The sequence below is a fragment of the Pecten maximus genome, chromosome 5, assembly GCF_902652985.1.
Source record: "Pecten maximus chromosome 5, xPecMax1.1, whole genome shotgun sequence".
Taxonomy (NCBI): Eukaryota; Metazoa; Mollusca; class Bivalvia; order Pectinida; family Pectinidae; genus Pecten; species Pecten maximus.
Window position 1 is genome coordinate 45,523,630 of NC_047019.1, and position 24,893 is coordinate 45,548,522.

General features: G+C 38.9%; 1 protein-coding gene across 1 annotated transcript in view; it reads right to left on the reverse strand.

Annotated features, from left to right (window-relative positions):
• Positions 1–24,893, reverse strand: part of LOC117328480 (proto-oncogene tyrosine-protein kinase ROS-like) — a 132,407-nt gene that overhangs the window by 30,713 nt on the left and 76,801 nt on the right. The window contains exons 6-7 of the mRNA XM_033886014.1: positions 23,504–23,585; positions 12,169–12,468 (exon numbers count right to left, since the gene is read on the reverse strand). Of these exons, the coding sequence (XP_033741905.1) occupies positions 12,169–12,468; positions 23,504–23,585 (382 nt within the window). The remainder of the gene's footprint in view (positions 1–12,168; positions 12,469–23,503; positions 23,586–24,893) is intronic.

Below are 24,893 nucleotides of genomic sequence, written 5' to 3' on the forward strand. Positions count from 1 at the left end.
ATAGAGTCAGTTACTTGTCCTGTCCCACAGAGTCAGTTACTTGTCCTGTCCCACACAGAGTCAGTTACTTGTCCTGTCCCACACAGAGTCAGTTACTTGTCCTGTCCCACAGAGTCAGTAACTTGTCCTGTCCCACAGAGTCAGTTACTTGTCCTGTCCCACAGAGTCAGTTACTTGTCCTGTCCCACAGAGCCAGTTACTTGGCCTGTCCCACAGAGTCAGTTACTTGTCCTGTCCCACAGAGCCAGTTACTTGTCCTGTCCCACAGAGTCAGTTACTTGTCCTGTCCAACAGAGCCAGTTACTTATCCTGTCCCAGAGAGAGTCAGTTACTTGTCCTGTCCCACAGAGTCAGTTACTTGTCCTGTCCCTCAGAGTCAGTTACTTGTCCTGTCCCTCAGAGTCAGTTACTTGTCATATCCCTCAGAGTCAGTTACTTGTCCTGTCCTACAGAGTCAGTTACTTGTCCTGTCCCACAGAGTCAGTTACTTGTCCTGTCCCACAGAGTCAGTAACTTGTCCTGTCCCACACAGAGTCAGTTACTTGTCCTGTCCCACAGAGCCAGTTACTTGTCCTGTCCCACAGAGTCAGTTACTTGTCCTATCCCACAGAGTCAGTTACTTGTCCTGTCCCACAGAGTCAGTTACTTGTCCTGTCCCACAGAGTCAGTTACTTGTCCTGTCCCACAGAGCCAGTTACTTGTCCTGTCCCACAGAGTCAGTTACTTGTCCTGTCCCGCAGAGAGTCAGTTACTTGTCCTGTCCCACAGAGTCAGTTACTTGTCCTGTCCCACAGAGTCAGTTACTTGTCCTGTCCCACAGAGAGTCAGTTACTTGTCCTGTCCCACAGAGTCAGTTACTTGTCCTGTCCCACAGAGAGTCAGTTACTTGTCCTGTCCCAGAGAGTCAGTTACTTGTCCTGTCCCACAGAGTCAGTTACTTGTCATATCCCACAGAGTCAGTTACTTGTCCTGTCCTACAGAGTCAGTTACTTGTCCTGTCCCACAGAGTCAGTTACTTGTCCTGTCCCACAGAGTCAGTTACTTGTCCTGTCCCACACAGAGTCAGTTACTTGTCCTGTCTCACACAGAGTCAGTTACTTGTCCTGTCCCACAGAGTCAGTTACTTGTCCTGTCCCACAGAGTCAGTTACTTGTCCTGTCCCACAGAGTCAGTTACTTGTCCTGTCCCACAGAGTCAGTTACTTGTCCTGTCCCACACAGAGTCAGTTACTTGTCCTGTCCCACACAGAGTCAGTTACTTGTCCTGTCCCACAGAGTCAGTTACTTGTCCTGTCCCACAGAGTCAGTTACTTGTCCTGTCCCACAGAGTCAGTTACTTGTCCTGTCCCACAGAGTCAGTTACTTGTCCTGTCCCACAGAGTCAGTTACTTGTCCAGTCCCACAGAGAGTCAGTTACTTGTCCTGTCCCAGAGAGAGTCAATTACTTGTCCTGTCCCACATAGTCAGTTACTTGTCCTGTCCCACAGAGTCAGTTACTTGTCCTGTCCCACAGAGTCAGTTACTTGTCCTGTCCCACAGAGAGTCAGTTACTTGTCCTGTCCCACAGAGTCAGTTACTTGTCCTGTCCCATAGAGTCAGTTACTTGTCCTGTCCCACAGAGAGTCAGTTACTTGTCTTGTCCCACAGAGTCAGTTACTTGTCCTGTCCCACAGAGTCAGTTACTTGTCCTGTCCCACAGAGAGTCAGTTACTTGTCCTGTCCCACAGAGTCAGTTACTTGTCCTGTCCCACAGAGAGTCAGTTACTTGTCCTGTCCCAGAGAGTCAGTTACTTGTCCTGTCCCACAGAGTCAGTTACTTGTCCTGTCCCACAGAGAGTCAGTTACTTGTCCTGTCCCACAGAGTCAGTTACTTGTCCTGTCCCACAGAGTCAGTTACTTGTCCTGTCCCACAGAGTCAGTTACTTGTCCTGTCCCAGAGAGAGTCAGTTACTTGTCCTATCCCAGAGAGAGTCAGTTACTTGTCCTGTCCCAGAGAGAGTCAGTTACTGGTCCTGTCCCACAGAGTCAATAACTTGTCCTGTCCCACAGAGTCAGTTACTTGTCCTGTCCCACAGAGTCAGTTACTTGTCCTGTCCCACAGAGAGTCAGTTACTTGTCCTGTCCCACAGAGTCAGTTACTTGTCTTGTCCCACAGAGTCAGTTACTTGTCTTGTCCCACAGAGTCAGTTACTTGTCCTGTCCCACAGAGTCAGTTACTTGTCTTGTCCCACAGAGTCAGTTACTTGTCCTGTCCCACAGAGAGTCAGTTACTTGTCCTGTCCCACAGAGTCAGTTACATGTCCTTGTAGATCTTTGTTACAGACAACAGTCTGACCTGGTAGATCTATGTTACAGACAACAGTCCAGCCTGGTAGATCTATGTTACAGACAACAGTCTGACCTGGTAGATCTTTGTTACAGACAACAGTCTGACCTGGTAGATCTATGTTACAGACAACAGACTGACCTGGTAGATCTGTGTTACAGACAACAGTCTGACCTGGTAGATCTATGTTACAGACAACAGACTGGCCTGGTAGATCTTTGTTACAGACAACAGTCTGACCTGGTAGATCTGTGTTACAGACAACAGTCTGACCTGGTAGATCTATGTTACAGACAACAGACTGACCTGGTAGATCTATGTTACAGACAACAGTCTGACCTGGTAGATCTATGTTACAGACAACAGTCTGACCTGGTAGATCTTTGTTACAGACAACAGTCTGACCTGGTAGATCTGTGTTACAGACAACAGTCTGACCTGGTAGATCTATGTTACAGACAACAGTCTGACCTGGTAGATCTATGTTACAGACAACAGTCTGACCTGGTAGATCTTTGTTACAGACAACAGTCTGACCTGGTAGATCTATGTTACAGACAACAGTCTGACCTGGTAGATCTATGTTACAGACAACAGACTGACCTGGTAGATCTATGTTACAGACAACAGTCTGACCTGGTAGATCTATGTTACAGACAACAGTCTGACCTGGTAGATCTATGTTACAGACAACAGTCTGACCTGGTAGATCTATGTTACAGACAACAGTCTGACCTGGTAGATCTATGTTACAGACAACAGTCTGACCTGGTAGATCTATGTTACAGACAACAGTCTGACCTGGTAGATCTATGTTACAGACAACAGTCTGACCTGGTAGATCTATGTTACAGACAACAGTCTGACCTGGTAGATCTATGTTACAGACAACAGTCTGACCTGGTAGATCTATGTTACAGACAACAGTCTGACCTGGTAGATCTATGTTACAGACAACAGTCTGACCTGGTAGATCTATGTTACAGACAACAGTCTGACCTGGTAGATCTATGTTACAGACAACAGTCTGACCTGGTAGATCTATGTTACAGACAACAGTCTGACCTGGTAGATCTATGTTACAGACAACAGTCTGACCTGGTAGATCTATGTTACAGACAACAGTCTGACCTGGTAGATCTATGTTACAGACAACAGTCTGACCTGGTAGATCTATGTTACAGACAACAGTCTGACCTGGTAGATCTATGTTACAGACAACAGTCTGACCTGGTAGATCTATGTTACAGACAACAGTCTGACCTGGTAGATCTATGTTACAGACAACAGTCTGACCTGGTAGATCTATGTTACAGACAACAGTCTGACCTGGTAGATCTATGTTACAGACAACAGTCTGACCTGGTAGATCTATGTTACAGACAACAGTCCAGCCTGGTAGATCTATGTTACAGACAACAGTCCAGCCTGGTAGATCTATGTTACAGACAACAGTCTGACCTGGTAGATCTATATTACAGACAACAGTCCAGCCTGGTAGATCTATGTTACAGACAACAGACTGACCTGGTAGATCTATGTTACAGACAACAGACTGACCTGGTAGATCTATGTTACAGACAACAGTCTGACCTGGTAGATCTGTGTTACAGACAACAGTCTGACCTGGTAGATCTATGTTACAGACAACAGTCTGACCTGGTAGATCTATGTTACAGACAACAGTCTGACCTGGTAGATCTATGTTACAGACAACAGTCTGACCTGGTAGATCTTTGTTACAGACAACAGTCTGACCTGGTAGATCTATATGTTACAGACAACAGTCTGACCTGGTAGATCTATGTTACAGACAACAGACTGACCTGGTAGATCTATGTTACAGACAACAGTCTGACCTGGTAGATCTATGTTACAGACAACAGTCTGACCTGGTAGATCCATGTTACAGACAACAGTCTGACCTGGTAGATCTATGTTACAGACAACAGACTGACCTGGTAGATCTATGTTACAGACAACAGTCTGACCTGGTAGATCTATGTTACAGACAACAGTCTGACCTGGTAGATCTAATATGTTTCAGACAACAGTCCAGCCTGGTAGATCTATGTTACAGACAACAGTCTGACCTGGTAGATCTATGTTACAGACAACAGTCTGACCTGGTAGATCTATATTACAGACAACAGTCCAGCCTGGTAGATCTATGTTACAGACAACAGTCTGACCTGGTAGATCTATGTTTCAGACAACAGTCCAGCCTGGTAGATCTGTGTTACAGACAACAGTCTGACCTGGTAGATCTATGTTACAGACAACAGTCTGACCTGGTAGATCTATGTTACAGACAACAGTCTGACCTGGTAGATCTATGTTACAGACAACAGTCTGACCTGGTAGATCTATATTACAGACAACAGACTGACCTGGTAGATCTATGTTACAGACAACAGACTGACCTGGTAGATCTATGTTACAGACAACAGTCCAGCCTGGTAGATCTATGTTACAGACAACAGTCTGACCTGGTAGATCTGTGTTACAGACAACAGTCTGACCTGGTAGATCTATGTTACAGACAACAGTCTGACCTGGTAGATCTATGTTACAGACAACAGTCTGACCTGGTAGATCTATGTTACAGACAACAGTCTGACCTGGTACAATGTAGATCTAAGATACCTTAAGGTACATATACAAAAACACAACAAATATTCTAGGCCAGTCAACAAAAAATTAGAAAACTCCTGAAGAGACTGAAGCCGTGCACTTTCAGCGCCCCAAACATTTCACCACAAAGAACCACGGTGCTATCTCATCTATCTCTGACCTAAATGCTATGGTAATTAGCAAAGACAGATAGCAGAACTATCCCTTACGAAACAGAAACAAGGCTAGAATTCTACTTTTGTTTTTCTATGTCTCTCATTCTGTCTAGTTCCAGGGTCACATCCTTTTGATGTCAATAGAGAAATTTAAATCAAATTCAAATGTTTCAATTACGTTTAGTAAGATTTGGCAGAACTAAAGATGTGTTATCTCCACTGTCAATTACCTGGGTCTCTTTGCAGATACTGCACCCCTGCAGGCTAGCACAGGCTCATGCAGGCTCGTGCAGGCCTACATCATGCAGCCTTCATTCATCAGTGTTTATAGCATTCATCTAATTTATTTTAATGATAGGTTTAACCACTAGCACACTTTTATATTAACAAAACAGAAATCAAAAATCACTTTAAACCTGATGTCTTAACCAAAGGATTAAGTGAATGAATTTGCAGATTACAGTTTGAAGGTTTTTTGTGTCTAACTTAAGGCGAAGGTATCCTCTTTATCCATGACACCGACCTTCCCATTGTATACATCAAAGATGTTGATACAAATCTTTAAATCAGTGCTAATGAAAAATTATTGAAAACTTAATTAAACTTAAAATGTATGCTTGAGTAGGCTTCTACACATGTTCCAAATGATTTTCATATTCTCTGCTATTGTCTAGATCTGATAATTCAGATGTTTCTACAGGTGAAAAAAAATTAGATGCATCAAACTGACATGGGGTGTATCTGATGCTCCATGCTCCCTCCAGCTGATTGGTTTGTTAATAGATGTCACCATGGGAAGGAATGAAGACATTTTTGTCAGTGAAATGATAGTCTGTCAGAATGTCTGGATTAAAGCTCTGAACAGCAGGCTGATTTGTCACCAGCTATAAACTCATTTAAAAACAGCAGAGTTGATGAGTGAGGTGGGACTTGGTTCTACAATATCAGATTCTTTTCAGCATATTGTCAGTAACCAATGGAAACTGTATTATCATTAGTCTTCCAAACAAGTTCCTAAATCAAACCCTGGTACAGAGCCAGAGATGTCATGTCTCCAAACCAAAACCATTATACAGAATCCGCAGATGTCATGCCTCCAACAGAAACCATTATATAGAACCAGACAAAACGAAGAGTCTGACAAAACATATAGTCTAGCTGAGAAAAGGAAGATTCAGACAAAACGAAGAGTCAGACAAAACGAAGAGTCAGACAAAACGTATAATCTGAGAAAAGGAAGATTCAGACAAAACGAAGAGTCAGACAAAATGAAGAGTGAGACAAAACAAAGAGTGAGACAAAATGAAGAGTCAGACAAAACGAAGAGTCTGACAAAACGAAGAGTCTGACAAAACGAAGAGTCAGACAAAATGAAGAGTCTGACAAAACGAAGAGTCAGACAAAATGAAGAGTCAGACAAAACAAAGAGTCAGACAAAACGAAGAGTGAGACAAAATGAAGAGTCTGACAAAACATATAGTCTGACAAAACGAAGAGTATGACAAAGCAAAGAGTCAGACAAAACAAAGAGTCAGACAAAACAAAGAGTTAGACAAAACGAAGAGACAGACAAAACGAAGAGTCAGACAAAACGAAGAGACAGACAAAACAAAGAGTATGACAAAACAAAGAGTCAGACAAAACGAAGAGACAGACAAAATGAAGAGTCAGACAAAACAAAGAGTTAAGACAAAACGAAGAGTCAGACAAAACAAAGAGTCTGACAAAACAAGGAGTGAGACAAAACGAAGAGACAGACAAAATGAAGAGTCTGACAAAAGGAAGGGCAGACAAAATGAAAATTGCCGTAAATAAAATGAACAAAGGGTGAGATGTAATAAGAGACAATGATAAGCTGGTGGTCATTTTGAAGATTGATCAATGCTCTTTGATTTAATACCTTTTGATTTTGATCAATGATCTTTGATTTTGTAACCTTTGGTTTTGAGACAGATACATTTGCTTTAGAACAATGATTGTTCCTATTGTTGTACCAATAGACCATAATGATAGATAATGTGTAACGTGTCAAAGTGTCTGGTAGATATTCCCACAATTCTAACTATTTTATCTCATGGATGAGCTGCAATAATTCTGAGTATCCATTGTAAAATTGGTGTTGACTGATAAAGTCTGACTTAGCACACGTCCCCATCCTGTCTAATGGTTGGTCGTTCCCATCCTGTTTAATGGTTGGCCGCCTGTAATGGAGGCTATAAAACTCACATCAGCTCAGTTATGGCCGTCCAAATAACTCCACAAATCTCCCAACAGTTTTCAAATGGAAATCAACAATATAAATAGATTACCTGACAATTAACTGAATCACCCCAGAATAACCCAGACAAATTATTACCTGAATCACCCACCCAGACAAATAATTACCTGAATCACCCAGAATTACCCAGACAAATCATTACCTGAATCACCCACCAAGACAAATAATTACCTGAATCACCCCAGAATTACCCAGACAAATTATTACCTGAATCACCCAGAATAACCCAGACAAATTATAACCTGAATCATCCAGAATTACCCAGACAAATCATTACCTGAATCATCCAGAATTACCCAGACAAATTATTACCTGAACCACCCAGACAAATTATTACCTGAATCACTCCAGAATGACCCAGAAAAATTATTACCTGAATCACTCCAGAATTACCCAGACAAATTATTACCTGAATCACTCCAGAATAACCCAGACAACTTATTACCGGAATCATCCAGAATTACCCAGACAACTTATTACCCGAATCACTCCAGAATGACCCAGACAAATTATTACCCATCCATTAACTGAATTACATACCCCGGGGCCAGAATAACCCAGACAAATTATTACCCATCCATTAACTGAATTACATACCCCGGGGCCAGAATAACCCAGACAAATTATTACCCATCCATTAACTGAATTACATACCCCAGAATAACCCAGACAAATTATTACCCATCCATTAACTGAATTACATACCCCAGAATAACCCAGACAAATTATTACCCATCCATTAACTGAATTACATACCCCAGAATAACCCAGACAAATTATTACCCATCCATTAACTGAATTACATACCCCGGGGCCAGAATAACCCAGACAAATTATTACCCATCCATTAACTGAATTACATACCCCGGGGCCAGAATAACCCAGACAAATTATTACCCATCCATTAACTGAATTACATACCCCAGAATAACCCAGACAAATTATTACCCATCCATTAACTGAATTACATACCCCAGAATAACCCAGACAAATTATTACCCATCCATTAACTGAATTACATACCCCAGAATATCCCAGACAAATTATTACCCATCCATTAACTGAATTACATACCCCAGAATAACCCAGACAAATTATTACCCATCCATTAACTGAATTACATACCCCAGAATAACCCAGACAAATTATTACCCATCCATTAACTGAATTACATACCCCAGAATAACCCAGACAAATTATTACCCATCCATTAACTGAATTACATACCCCAGAATAACCCAGACAAATTATTACCCATCCATTAACTGAATTACATACCCCAGAATAACCCAGACAAATTATTACCCATCCATTAACTGAATTACATACCCCAGAATAACCCAGACAAAAATTATTACCCATCCATTAACTGAATTACATACCCCGGGGCCAGAATAACCCAGACAAATTATTACCCATCCATTAACTGAATTACATACCCCAGAATAACCCAGACAAATTATTACCCATCCATTAACTGAATTACATACCCCAGAATAACCCAGACAAATTATTACCCATCCATTAACTGAATTACATACCCCAGAATAACCCAGACAAATTATTACCCATCCATTAACTGAATTACATACCCCAGAATATCCCAGACAAATTATTACCCATCCATTAACTGAATAACATACCCCAGAATAACCCAGACAAATTATTACCCATCCATTAACTGAATTACATACCCCAGAATAACCCAGACAAATTATTACCCATCCATTAACTGAATTACATACCCCAGAATAACCCAGACAAATTATTACCCATCCATTAACTGAATTACATACCCCAGAATAACCCAGACAAATTATTACCCATCCATTAACTGAATTACATACCCCAGAATAACCCTCCAAAAATTATTCTCCATATTAGGGACAGATCAACTGTTATAGAGGCTTTCCCATCTCCTCTTTAGCATTTATGGTAATGTAGGTTTTGATAGTAGTTTTATCTCCTTACTTGGAATACAACAGATGGTATTTCCATACATCAGGATACACTGTGCTTTAATAGCATTACAGGCAGACGCAGATTCCCTCCGCAATATGCATATCATTATGTCAGAATCAGAGGCCTCCTCCAGGTACATATCATGTCAGAATCAGAAGCCTCCTCCAGGTACATATCATGTCAGAATCAGAGGCCTCCCCCAGGTACATATCATGTCAGTATTGGAGGGCACCCCCAGGTACATATCATGTCAGAAATGGAGTCCTCCCCAGGTACATATCATGTCAGTATTGGAGGGCACCCCCAGGTACATATCATATCAGAATCAGAGGCCTCCTCCAGGTACATATCATGTCAGAATCAGAGGGCACCCCCAGGTACATATCATGTTAGAATCGGAGGGCACCCCCAGGTACATATCATGTCAAAATCAGAGGGCACCCCCAGGTACATATCATGTCAGTATTGGAGGGCACCCCCAGGTACATATCATGTCAGTATCGGAGGGCACCCCCAGGTACATATCATGTCAGAATCAGAGGCCTCCCCCAGGTACATATCATGTTAGAATCGGAAGGCACCACCAGGTACATATCATGTCAGAAATGAAGGGCACCCCTAAGTACATGTACAAATCATGTCAGAATCGGAAGGCACCCCCAGGTACATATCATGTCAGAATCGGAGGGCCCCATAGGTATATATGTCAGAATTGGAAGGCCCCATAGGTACATATGTCAGAATCGGAGGGCCCCATAGGTACATATGTCAGAATCGGAGGGCCCCATAGGTACACATGTCAGAATTGGAAGGCCCCATAGGTACCTATCATTATGGAAGAGGTCGTATTTATCAGGACACAAATCAGGAGCAAGGAAGATAAAGATCAGTTTTCTAATGGTCATTGAACAAAAAATGATCAAAAACTCCAATCAATATAAGAGTCTATGTTTACTGTACCTTGGTACCCTAAACCTTATACACAGATCACCCTACCTCAGGCCTCTCCTTTATGTCAATTTAGGTACAGAATTCTAAAAATAATAAGTTCCTTCATCAGACATGTACTTATTATACATGATCCTTTTGTAGTAACAAGTCACCATTAGGTACTGGATTCCTCTTCCTTATCATCACCAGAAAGATGTGTACAGAATCCCAACATTCCTATTGTAAAACTCTAGTGTAAAACCTAGTGCTGGACTAACAGGTGACAGTTGGTGGCCTGTCAGATGTACACTGTGATTGCCTGTAGTCATAAAAAGACACATTTTTTTCGGAGCTTTTCGGAGCTAATGAGAGCACCAATACTGTCTCCCTCCACTCAGCACCACCTTAATTAACTGTTAACATTTGAACACTCAACAAATCATAGCCATTTTACTTTCAGAAATTAATTTTCCACTAATTTCTCATTTGTAGCAGTCTGAGGTGTTAACTTCACAAAAATGTGTTGATGTCAAATATTTGAAACTGAATGCACCAACCCCTCCTAGTTCTGAAAATAATGATTTTTAAAGTGCCATCCTTTTACATACCAAACTAACTCACCTCAAAAACATGTATACCAGTATATAGATGTTTAGCCTGTGCTTTCTGATGATGTAAAGTTTTGTCTACATCATAAAACATGGACAACAGAACATTTTCAGTAACACCAACATTTGTTTACACACAAGTGTAGTAACTTTACTTTCATTACAACTTTAGTCTTAATTTTGTTTGTAAAGGAGTCTCATCCCAATCACAATGGAAATGTCAAACTGCCACAGCTGTAGCAATTACTAAGTCAGCCATATTAATTCTAGTAAATGAAAATCTCCAGCCTATTTGTAGAAATTCATCAAGAAATGCCCATTATAATACAACAGCCTTGAGATGTCACATAAAAAATCACTATAATTCAATTCAATTCAAAATTTCAGGATTAAAATGGCCTCCATTCATACCATTTCCAAATCAATATTGATTTTTTTCCCCCTTTGAGTACAGAAACCTTCATTAATGGAATATCAGATAGCCAGCTAAACATCAGGAACAGGAAGCTTGATGGGAGGTCATGATGACAGGAACAGGAAGTTTGATGGGAGGTCATGATGACAGGAACAGGAAGTTTGATGGGAGGTCATGATGACAGGAACAAGAAGTTTGATGGGAGGTCATGATGACAGGAACAGGAAGTTTGATGGGAGGTCATGATGACAGGAACAGGAAGCTTGATGGGAGGTCATGATGACAGGAACAGGAAGTTTGATGGGAGGTCATGATGACAGGAACAGGAAGTTTGATGGGAGGTCATGATGACAGGAACAGGAAGTTTGATGGGAGGTCATGATGACAGGAACAGGAAGCTTGATGGGAGGTCATGATGACAGGAACAGGAAGTTTGATGGGAGGTCATGATGACAGGAACAGGAAGTTTGATGGGAGGTCATGATGACAGAAACTTGAAGTATGTTGGGAGGTAATGATGTCAAAAACAAGAGGCCAAGGGTTGTCAGAAATGTCATAAAGACAGAAACAGGAAGTCCATCAAAAATGTCATGATCTCAGAAACAGGAACTTGACAGCATTTAAGGTCGCTTAACAAATGAGACATTTTATAGGACTATGCCTAGGGTTGCTGCTGGGACACTTTTGAGCAAAGTATCATAAAACAATTTGTCCCTACTCAATCTGATGGGCGATTAACAACATTCCACTTAAGTTATTGAGTGTATGTATTACAAGTCTTATGTGATGAAACATTGATATGAAATTGAGGTTGCATACACACATTCCCATTGTTATTAAACAGCTTAAAAAGACACTTACAATTACCAGCGTTTGGTGTGGTGATGTTGGCCGAGTCCGCTGGCCCCTCCCCATCACTATTCCATGCAGATACTGTGATGTAATACAGCTGTGACGACTGTAGTTGTTGTAGCGTCCATGATGTCACATTGCCAGGTACTTCACGATTCACCTGGTGCAGATTGGGATGATTGACAGGGTCAAGGTTCAAACGGTAGCTGAGTATCGGTCCATTGGTGAAGGTGGGAGCTTTCCAAGAGATGGTGATCACGGATGGAGTTGGTGCTGACACATCCAAAATATACGGTGGTGAGGATGGTGCTTAAAATAAAAGATAACATCGAAATTAGGTACCATTACAAAACGATATCAACAGAATAGCAATACAAACACTGGGTGTGAAGTGTTAAACAGGAAAGGTCATCACAGGATGATCAATGAGGTCATCACAGGATGATCAATGAGGTTATCACAGGACGATCAATGAGGTTATCACAGGACGATCATCGCGGTTATCACAGGATGATCAATGAGGTTATCACAGGATGACCAATGAGGTTATCACAGGATGATCAATGAGGTTATCACAGGACGATCAATGAGGTTATCACAGGACGATCATCGCGGTTATCACAGGATGATCAATGAGGTTATCACAGGATGATCAATGAGGTTATCACAGGACGATCAACGACCTGAAGGTTATCACAGGACAATCAATGAGGTTATCACAGGACGATCAATGAGATTATCACAGGATGATCAATGTATCACAGGACGATCAACGACCTGAAGGTTATCACAGGACAATCAAAGACCTGAAGGTTATCACAGGACGATCAACGAGGTTATCACAGGACAATCAACGAGGTTATCACAGGACGATCAACGACCTGAAGGTTATCACAGGACAATCAATGACCTGAAGGTTATCACAGGACGATCAACGAGGTTATCACAGGACAATCAATGAGGTTATCACAGGACAATCAACGACCTAAAGGTTATCACAGGTTGATCAACGACCTGAAGGTTATCACAGGATGATCAACGAGGTTATCACAGGACGATCAACGCGGTTATCACAGGACAATCAACAAGGTTATCACAGGACGATCAACGACCTGAAGGTTATGACAGGACGATCAACGAGGTTATCACAGGACGATCAACAAGGTTATGACAGGACAATCAACGAGGTTGTCACAGGACAATCAACGACCTGACTTTTATCTTTCATCACATACAAAATATGGGGAATCAGAGATTGTTTCTGTGTCGACAACTGACACTGTTAAATGTAGTAAATAACACCTACTTCTATGGTAGGTGAGAAGATAGGAGAAATACAGAGAGCCTAAAATGATGCTACACTAATATATGAGATATTTACTCATTTTTTTCTGCACTTTATCCCTAAAATCTGACTTTGGACATCATTACTCAAGCTACTTATCGGCAGCACTGAAGCCTGGCCACCAGTACCCTAGTGATAATGAAGCCGTTTACTCTGCCACCTCACAACAGTGCATGGGCGACACACCAACATGTACTTTAACAACACTTCCCTAATGAGATAGGTTCCCCATTCATCTTCTACTCCATCATTTATTACAATCCTATTGGAAAAGTTTTGGAAAGAAAAGAAGTTCCAGATTTCAGTAGCATTGAATAATGTTTAGAATGAAGACAGACTTGTAAACATCATCTGTTTTGATTAAGATGAGAATGGTTCATCTATCAGTTGGAAAGGGATGGGTTAATAAACGACGTCGTATCAGAAAGCTCCTGTGGTGATCTATGGGGACTTTTTTCATTCCAACCCTGTTTTACGGGGTCTTCTACAAATCTCATATATTTCCAAGATGTTTTTTTTTTGGTCAAGTAAATGAGAATTCTCCTTTTAGAAAAACATTCAGTTCAAGGGATTGATATGCTTGAGACCATTTTGCATGAATAATGTTTGTTGTATTATATACTGTGTATTATATTCTGTGTGGTTGTGTGTTGTATAGCATGTGTTGTATTCTGTGTGTTGTATAGCATGTGCTGTATTCTGTGTGTTGTATTCTGTGTGGTTGTGTGTTGTATATCATGTGTTGTATAGCATGTGTTGTATTCTGTGTGTTGTATAGCATGTTTTGTAAACCATGTGTTGTATTCTGTGTGTTGTAAACCATGTGTTGTATTCTGTGTGGTTGTGTGTTTTATATCATGTGTTGTATAGCATGTGTTGTATTCTGTGTGTTGTATAGCATGTTTTGTAAAACATGTGTTGTATTCTGTGTGTTGTAAACCATGTGTTGTATTCTGTGTGGTTGTGTGTTGTATAGCATGTGTTGTATTCTGTGTGTTGTATAGCATGTGTTGTATTCTGTGTGGTTGTGTGTTGTATAGCATGTGTTGTATTCTGTGTGGTTGTGTGTTGTATAGCATGTGTTGTATTCTGTGTGTTGTATAGCATGTGTTGTATAGCATGTGTTGTATTATGTGTAGTTGTGTGTTGTATAGCATGTGTTGTATATCATGTGTTGTATACTGTGTGTTGTATAGCATGTGTTGTATAGCATGTGTTGTATTCTGTGTGTTCTAAACCATGTGCTGTATTCTGTGAGTTGTATTCTGTGTGTTGTATATAGCTTGTGTTGTATACTGTAAGTTGTATATAGCTTGTGTTGTATACTGTAAGTTGTATACTTTATGTTGTATGCTGTATGATGTATATAGTGTGTGTTGTATACTGTGTGTTGTATATAGCATGTGTTGTATACTGTGTGTTGTATACTGTAAGTTGTATACTTTATGTTGTATACTGTATGTTGTATACTGTGTGTTGTATACTGTGTGTTGTATACTGTATGTTGTATACTGTATGTTGTATACTGTGTGTTGTATACTTTGTGTTGTATGCTGTGTGTTGTATACTGTGTTTTGTATACTGTATGTTGTATACTGTGTGTTGTATACTGTGTGTTATATACTGTGTGTTGTATACTGTATGTACGTTGTATACTGTGTGTTGTATACTGTGTGTTGTATACTGTATGTTGTATACTGTGTGTTGTATACTGTGTGTTGTATACTGTGTGTTGTATACTGTATGTTGTATACTGTGTGTTGTATACTGTATGTTGTATACTGTATGTTATATATATATTGTATGTTATATATATACTGTGTGTTATATACTGTGTGTTGTATACTGTGTGTTGTATACTGTGTGTTGTATACTGTATGTTGTATACTGTATGTTATATATATACTGTATGTTGTATACTGTATGTTATATATATATTGTATGTTATATATATACTGTATGTTGTATACTGTATGTTGTATATTGTGTGTTGTATACTGTGTGTTATATATATACTGTGTGTTGTATACTGTATGTTGTATACTGTGTGTTGTATACTGTATGTTGTATACTGTGTGTTGTATACTGTGTGTTATATATATACTGTGTGTTGTATACTGTGTGTTGTATACTGTGTGTTATATATATACTGTGTGTTGTATACTGTATGTTGTATACTGTGTGTTGTATACTGTATGTTGTATACTGTATGTTGTATACTGTATGTTGTATACTGTATGTTATATATATATTGTATGTTATATATATACTGTGTGTTGTATACTGTGTGTTGTATACTGTATGTTATATATATATTGTATGTTATATATATACTGTGTGTTGTATACTGTGTGTTGTATACTGTATGTTGTATACTGTGTGTTGTATATATATTGTATGTTATATATATACTGTGTGTTATATATATATTGTATGTTATATATATACTGTGTGTTGTATACTGTGTGTTGTATACTGTGTGTTGTATACTGTGTGTTGTATACTGTATGTTATATATATATTGTATGTTATATATATACTGTGTGTTGTATACTGTGTGTTGTATACTGTGTATTGTATACTGTAAGTTGTATACTTTATGTTGTATACTGTATGTTGTATACTGTGTGTTGTATACTGTATGTTGTATACTGTATGTTGTATACTGTGTGTTGTATACTGTGTGTTGTATACTGTATGTTATATACTGTGTGTTATATATATATTGTATGTTATATATATACTGTGTGTTATATATATATTGTATGTTATATATATACTGTGTGTTGTATACTGTGTGTTGTATACTGTGTGTTGTATACTGTATGTTATATATATATTGTATGTTATATATATACTGTGTGTTGTATACTGTATGTTGTATACTGTATGTTGTATACTGTGTGTTGTATACTGTATGTTGTATACTGTATGTTATATATATACTGTATGTTGTATACTGTATGTTATATATATATTGTATGTTGTATACTGTATGTTGTATACTGTATGTTGTATACTGTGTGTTGTATACTGTATGTACGTTGTATACTGTGTGTTGTATACTGTGTGTTGTATACTGTATGTTGTATACTGTGTGTTGTATACTGTATGTTGTATACTGTATGTTATATATATACTGTATGTTGTATACTGTATGTTATATATATACTGTATGTTGTATACTGTATGTTATATATATATTGTATGTTATATATATACTGTGTGTTGTATACTGTATGTTGTATACTGTATGTTGTATACTGTGTGTTGTATACTGTATGTTGTATACTGTATGTTATATATATACTGTATGTTGTATACTGTATGTTATATATATATTGTATGTTGTATACTGTATGTTGTATACTGTATGTTGTATACTGTGTGTTGTATACTGTATGTACGTTGTATACTGTGTGTTGTATACTGTGTGTTGTATACTGTATGTTGTATACTGTGTGTTGTATACTGTATGTTGTATACTGTATGTTATATATATACTGTATGTTGTATACTGTATGTTATATATATATTGTATGTTATATATATACTGTGTGTTGTATACTGTATGTTGTATACTGTATGTTGTATACTGTGTGTTGTATACTGTATGTTGTATACTGTATGTTATATATATACTGTATGTTGTATACTGTATGTTATATATATACTGTATGTTGTATACTGTATGTTGTATACTGTATGTTGTATACTGTGTGTTGTATACTGTATGTACGTTGTATACTGTGTGTTGTATACTGTGTGTTGTATACTGTGTGTTGTATACTGTGTGTTGTATACTGTATGTTGTATACTGTATGTTATATACTGTATGTTGTATACTGTATGTTGTATACTGTATGTTGTATACTGTATGTTGTATACTGTATGTTGTATACTGTATGTTATATACTGTGTGTTATATATATATTGTATGTTATATATATACTGTGTGTTGTATACTGTATGTTGTATACTGTATGTTGTATACTGTATGTTATATATATATTGTATGTTATATATATACTGTGTGTTGTATACTGTGTGTTGTATACTGTATGTTGTATACTGTATGTTGTATACTGTATGTTGTATACTGTGTGTTGTATATTGTGTGTTGTATACTGTGTGTTATATATATACTGTATGTTGTATACTGTATGTTGTATACTGTATGTTATATATATATTGTATGTTATATATATACTGTGTGTTGTATACTGTGTGTTGTATACTGTATGTTGTATACTGTGTGTTGTATACTGTATGTTGTATACTGTGTGTTGTATATTGTGTGTTGTATACTGTGTGTTATATATATACTGTATGTTGTATACTGTATGTTGTATATTGTGTGTTGTATACTGTGTGTTGTATATATACTGTATGTTGTATACTGTGTGTTGTATATATACTGTATGTTGTATACTGTGTGTTGTATACTGTGTGTTGTATACTGTGTGTTGCATATTGTGTGTTGTATACTGTGTGTTATATATATACTGTATGTTGTATACTGTAAGTTGTATACTGTGTGTTGTATACTGTGTGTTGTATACTGTGTGTTGTATACTGTGTGTTATATATATACTGTATGTTGTATACTGTGTGTTGTATACTGTGTGTTATATATATACTGTATGTTGTATACTGTGTGTTGTATACTGTGTGTTGTATACTGTGTGTTGTATACTGTGTGTTATATATATACTGTATGTTGTATACTGTATGTTGTATATTGTGTGTTGTATACTGTGTGTTATATATATACTGTATGTTGTATACTGTATGTTATATACTGTGTGTTGTATATTGTGTGTTGTATACTGTATGTTATATATATACTGTATGTTGTATACTGTATGTTGTATATTGTGTGTTGTATACTGTGTGTTATATATATACTGTGTGTTGTATACTGTGTGTTGTATACTGTGTGTTGTATACTGTGTGTTGTATACTGTATATTATATACTGTATGTTGTATACTGTGTGCTGTATAGCACGTGTTATATTATATGTGTTGTATATAGCATGTGTTGTAGTATGTGTGTTGTATATCATGTGTTGTATACTGTAAGTTGTATACTGTGTGTTGTATACTGTGTGTTGTATACTGTATGTTGTATACTGTATGTTGTATACTGTATATTGTATACTGTGTGGTGCAGTGTACCGCAGTGTGGTGCCCAGTCACCTGACAATACTATGGTGTTTGTAACACGGTCAACAAACATAAATTCCATCAGTGTTTTTCGTTAAGGAAATAATGAACTCGGCCTCACCAACAGTGCTAGCGATGTCTAGCTTGTATCCAGTATGTCCTCATTAATATAACCCTAAATACATTCTCTCCTTATTTCTGTCCATGCTCTAGCCATTTCCTATTTAACAAGAATGTTTGTGTAATCCTACGGTACACTCAAATAAAGAATTATAAAGAGAGACACACAGTTAATGTATCCTGTGACTTCCTAATGATTGCTCGTCTCCAGACTAAGTGTTTGGTATCTGTCTTGTGCTGGAGACCTGTCTGGGCAGTGTGAGGGGGACAGCCTGTCAGCATGGGATGATGGTTGGAGACAGACATGAAGATTCATTCTGTCAATCATTCTGACATTTCAATCTCTCTACTGTCTGTCCCTCAATCATATGTAGTGAAGGACAGGTCAATTTTTAAGCTCCAACTCAAAAACGATTCCCCAGATATAGGTATGCTAGGATCCCAAGATTAAGTCGCCTTTTAAAAAATACTTCCTTAACAACACAAAAGTGATTGGCATCCATCTTCTTTGATTTGCAGCCATTTTCTTGATTATGTCATTGGCAGACATCTTCTTGGTTATGTCAATGGCAGCCCTCTTGCTGATCATATCAATGGCAGCTATATTCTTGGTAATGCCAATAGTGGCCATCTTCTTCTTGGTTACGTCATTGGCAGCCATCTTTTTCTTGGTTATGTCATTGGCAGCTTCCTGGTTACGTCAATGACAGCCATCTTCTAGGTTATATTGCCAACTGTTGGTTTTACAAGCATCAGTTTATGATCACATGATCCTCTGAGGCTCAGCATACCATGTCTTGTCCAATCCCGATAGACCATTTGACACCTATGTATTGTGGAGCTCTCTGTACTGACCAGCAGTCTATGGTATAACACCTATGTATTGTGGAGCTGTCTGTACTGACCAGCAGTCTATGGTATAACACCTATGTATTGTGGAGCTGTCTGTGTTTACCAGCAGTCTATGGTATAACACCTATGTATTGTGGAGCTGTCTGTGTTTACCAGCAGTCTATGGTATAACACCTATGTATTGTGGAGCTGTCTGTGTTGACCAGCAGTCTATGGTATAACACCTATGTATTGTGGAGCTGTCTGTGTTGACCAGCGGTCTATGGTATAACACCTATGTATTGTGGAGCTGTCTGTACTGACCAGCAGTCTATGGTATAACACCTATGTATTGTGGAGCTGTCTGTACTGACCAGCAGTCTATGGTATAACACCTATGTATTGTGGAGCTGTCTGTACTGACCAGCAGTCTATGGTATAACACCTATGTATTGTGGAGCTGTCTGTGTTTACCAGCAGTCTATGGTATAACACCTATGTATTGTGGAGCTGTCTGTGTTTACCAGCAGTCTATGGTATAACACCTATGTATTGTGGAGCTGTCTGTGTTGACCAGCAGTCTATGGTATAACACCTATGTATTGTGGAGCTGTCTGTACTGACCAGCAGTCTATGATATAACACCTATGTATTGTGGAGCTGTCTGTGTTTACCAGCAGTCTATGGTATAACACCTATGTATTGTGGAGCTGTCTGTGTTTACCAGCAGTCTATGGTATAACACCTATGTATTGTGGAGCTGTCTGTGTTTACCAGCAGTCTATGGTATAACACCTATGTATTGTGGAGCTGTCTGTACTGACCAGCAGTCTATGGTATAACACCTATGTATTGTGGAGCTGTCTGTGTTTACCAGCAGTCTATGGTATAACACCTATGTATTGTGGATCTGTCTGTGTTGACCAGCAGTCTATGGTATAACACCTATGTATTGTGGAGCTGTCTGTACTGACCAGCAGTCTATGGTATAACACCTATGTATTGTGGAGCTGTCTGTGTTTACCAGCAGTCTATGGTATAACACCTATGTATTGTGGAGATGTCTGTGTTGACCAGCAGTCTATGGTATAACACCTATGTATTGTGGAGCTGTCTGTACTGACCAGCAGTCTATGGTATAACACCTATGTATTGTGGAGCTGTCTGTGTTTACCAGCAGTCTATGGTATAACACCTATGTATTGTGGAGATGTCTGTGTTGACCAGCAGTCTATGGTATAACACCTATGTATTGTGGAGCTGTCTGTACTGACCAGCAGTCTATGGTATAACACCTATGTATTGTGGAGCTGTCTGTACTGACCAGCAGTCTATGGTATAACACCTATGTATTGTGGATCTGTCTGTGTTGACCAGCAGTCTATGGTATAACACCTATGTATTGTGGAGCTGTCTGTACTGACCAGCAGTCTATGGTATAACACCTATGTATTGTGGAGCTGTCTGTGTTTACCAGCAGTCTATGGTATAACACCTATGTATTGTGGATCTGTCTGTGTTGACCAGCAGTCTATGGTATAACACCTATGTATTGTGGAGCTGTCTGTAATGACCAGCAGTCTATGGTATAACACCTATGTATTGTGGAGCTGTCTGTGTTGACCAGCAGTCTATGGTATAACACCTATGTATTGTGGAGCTGTCTGTGTTGACCAGCAGTCTATGGTATAACACCTATGTATTGTGGAGCTGTCTGTGTTGACCAGCAGTCTATGGTATAACACCTATGTATTGTGGAGCTGTCTGTACTGACCAGCAGTCTATGGTATAACACCTATGTATTGTGGAGCTGTCTGTACTGACCAGCAGTCTATGGTATAACACCTATGTATTGTGGAGCTGTCTGTACTGACCAGCAGTCTATGGTATAACACCTATGTATTGTGGAGCTGTCTGTGTTTACCAGCAGTCTATGGTATAACACCTATGTATTGTGGAGCTGTCTGTGTTTACCAGCAGTCTATGGTATAACACCTATGTATTGTGGAGCTGTCTGTGTTGACCAGCAGTCTATGGTATAACACCTATGTATTGTGGAGCTGTCTGTGTTTACCAGCAGTCTATGGTACATAGACACCTACACAAAACAGTAACATTTTCTCTGTAAGGTGTGATTTGAGATAAAGTGTATAGAGGTTATATCTGGCCACACCTTCAGGCTGGTCAAGCCACACCATACCAGTCAGCATAAACTGACCATAGAGTTATATTCTGTCTGATACTGTTCAGCACTCTAAGTCCCTAACAAACGACTTGTTTAATTGAACATGAAAACCTAATGACACACATTCTGTGAGCTGAGGAGATTGCCATGGGAGGTTTGTGGTCTGTTGAGCCACCCTTCATCATAGAGGAGGACTGCGTTTTCTTATCTTGACAAAAATACTTAGGAAAGTGTGTATTGACACAAGTCTGTATAAAGTTTCCCTTCCTACTGTGTCTGTGAATTTCTACAACAACTGCTGGTTAGGAGGGTATGCTGTACAACTAACACAGAAATCTGTGACGAATATCATAGTAGTATGTCTCCATGGCAGAGACAGCTTTTAAAATTTCTATGGCAGAAAGAGTTTTTTATACAAAAATATGTACATTTCCTTGGGAGAGACAATTTTTAAAAGCAAATACATGCACATTTCCTTGTAATAGACAGCTTTTAAAACAAATCATGCACATTTTTATGGCAGAGACAGTATTTAAGACAAGTACATCTTCTTAACAGGGAGTTTTAAGTGTGATTCTGATACATTCCATATGATACATGTACTACTGACAGCGCCTCCTGAGACCTGCGCTGGCCTGCCTGCTTTCTCCACATAATTGGGCTGATCAACACTTTTGATTTGATGGCAGGAAATTCCAATACTTTATTTAATGACGGGTGATTATTTCATACAGATTATCTAGAGGGCATACATCTCACAAAACAATTTTCAACAAATAATTGACATGAAATGGTGAGGGGGGATTGCATATCAGCACAACTATGATCCCCGGGTTGTACAAAGAAGACATTTAAAGATGAAAATAGTTCCAATACAGGCTATCAATCAGGATTCCTGTGTTCATGTAATAAATAATTCAAAATGAATCCCAGGTATATCGATATAATTGATAAGTTAAATCAAGTCTTGTGCATGTGAGAGTGGCTGGGGACTGCTGCTGGGTAGTCAGTGACACAAAGATTGACAACCTAATGTATCATATCTCCCCTGGATTACATCACACACACACTGGTTGTCATGGTAACACCACTCACCACTAACACAGTAAACACTAGTTGTCATGGTAACACCACTCACCACTAACACAGTAACCACTAGTTGTCATGGTAACACCACTCACCACTAACACAGTAACCACTAGTTGTCATGGTAACATCACTCACCACTAACACAGTAACCACTAGTTGTCATGGTAACATCACTCATCACTAACACAGTAACCACTAGTTGTCATGGTAACACCACTCACCACTAACACAGTAACCAGTCTAGCTGTGAGGTAGCCGTTTAACTGTCACACAATCCTCCTTCAACATTTACCAGCCATGTGACATGGCATGCGCCATTGTTGATTTTAATCTATTGACAGACTACATCTGACATAAAAGCTAAAAGCCTGAAAGTGATCTTCCGACATTGTGTAAAAACTATTAAAGCCTGCAAGTTGCAACAAACTAAAAATTTTGTTTTAATAAACCAAATATAGTGACAAAAGTACATGCATTTCATCCATCACTGTCAGAGCGTGGTCATGTGATCTTGTAGATATTCTTTTGTATTGTTGTCAGTGTGATTCATGCAGGGTAGGATGGGTCGCACCACAACAAAACCAGCACAACCTGATAGGGAGCTTACCTCCAAATGGACTGGTAGTAATTTCCTCTGACTCTGGAGTAGCATTCATGTGTGCTGGCGTAATCACCAGTAAAATCTTGAACTGGAAAAAGAAAATATTAATTATTATATATCTGTCACAGTTCTGTGAGACATCACTTTATGGGTCTCTGGTAAGGAACGTTAAAACAAGAGATTCCAGAAGGGTGTTGACACCCATGATCAAAGGATATTGATTAGATCTATGTAAGACTTATCTTTGATTTACTTCGCTCATCTTTCTCTTTTCCTCTTAATTGAAAACAAGGGGAACCTACATATGAAATCTGAGAACAAACCATGAAGAACTCTCAAGAGAAATAACAATAACAAGCTTCAAGTAAAGTTTGAGGAACTTACTTAGGAAATTTGAAAACAGAACATGCACAACAAGGGATCATGATGAAAGTCAGATGAAATTTGAAAATAATCCATGAAGAACTTTCTAAAAAAGTAGTGACAACAAAATTTAACTGTCTAAATTAAAAAATAAACATGCACAACTAGGGATCAAGGGGAGCCCACACATGAAAATTGAGAAAGATATTTTGAGAACAGTTCGAGAAATGGTGATAAAAATATTCAACTCCCAAAATTCAAAATGACCAACTGTTGTCTATTTTGTTTTAGGATCAGTCTCAAAATTGATAATGCACAACTAGGAACAAACGGGGTCCTAAATGAGAACAAAAAATGAGAGAGATCATTCAGGTACTTTGGACGAAAAAGTAACAACAAGGACAGTTTATGGATGAATGACCAAAGACTATGGATAAACACATATTTGATGATGGTGGGCTAAACTTGTGACAAGTTTCATCTGTTTTATATCAAATAGAAACCACCAGTCACACATATCACCCTACTACTGTACAGGTCACCAGTCACATATCACCCTACTACTGTACAGGTCACCAGTCACATATCACCCTACTACTGTACAGGTCACCAGTCACATATCACCCTACTACTGTATATGTCACCAGTCACATATCACCCTACTACTGTACAGGTCACCAGTCACATATCACCCTACTACTGTACAGGTCACCAGTCACATATCACCCTACTACTGTACAGGTCACCAGTCACATATCACCCTACTACTGTACAGGTCACCAGTCACATATCACCCTACTACTGTATATGTCACCAGTCACATATCACCCTACTACTCTACAGGCCACCAGTCACATATCACCCTACTATTGTACAGGTCACCAGTCACATATCACCCTACTACTGTACAGGTCACCAGTCACATATCACCCTACTACTGTACAGGTCACCAGTCACATATCACCCTACTATTGTACAGGTCACCAGTCACATATCACCCTACTACTGTACAGGTCACCAGTCACATATCACC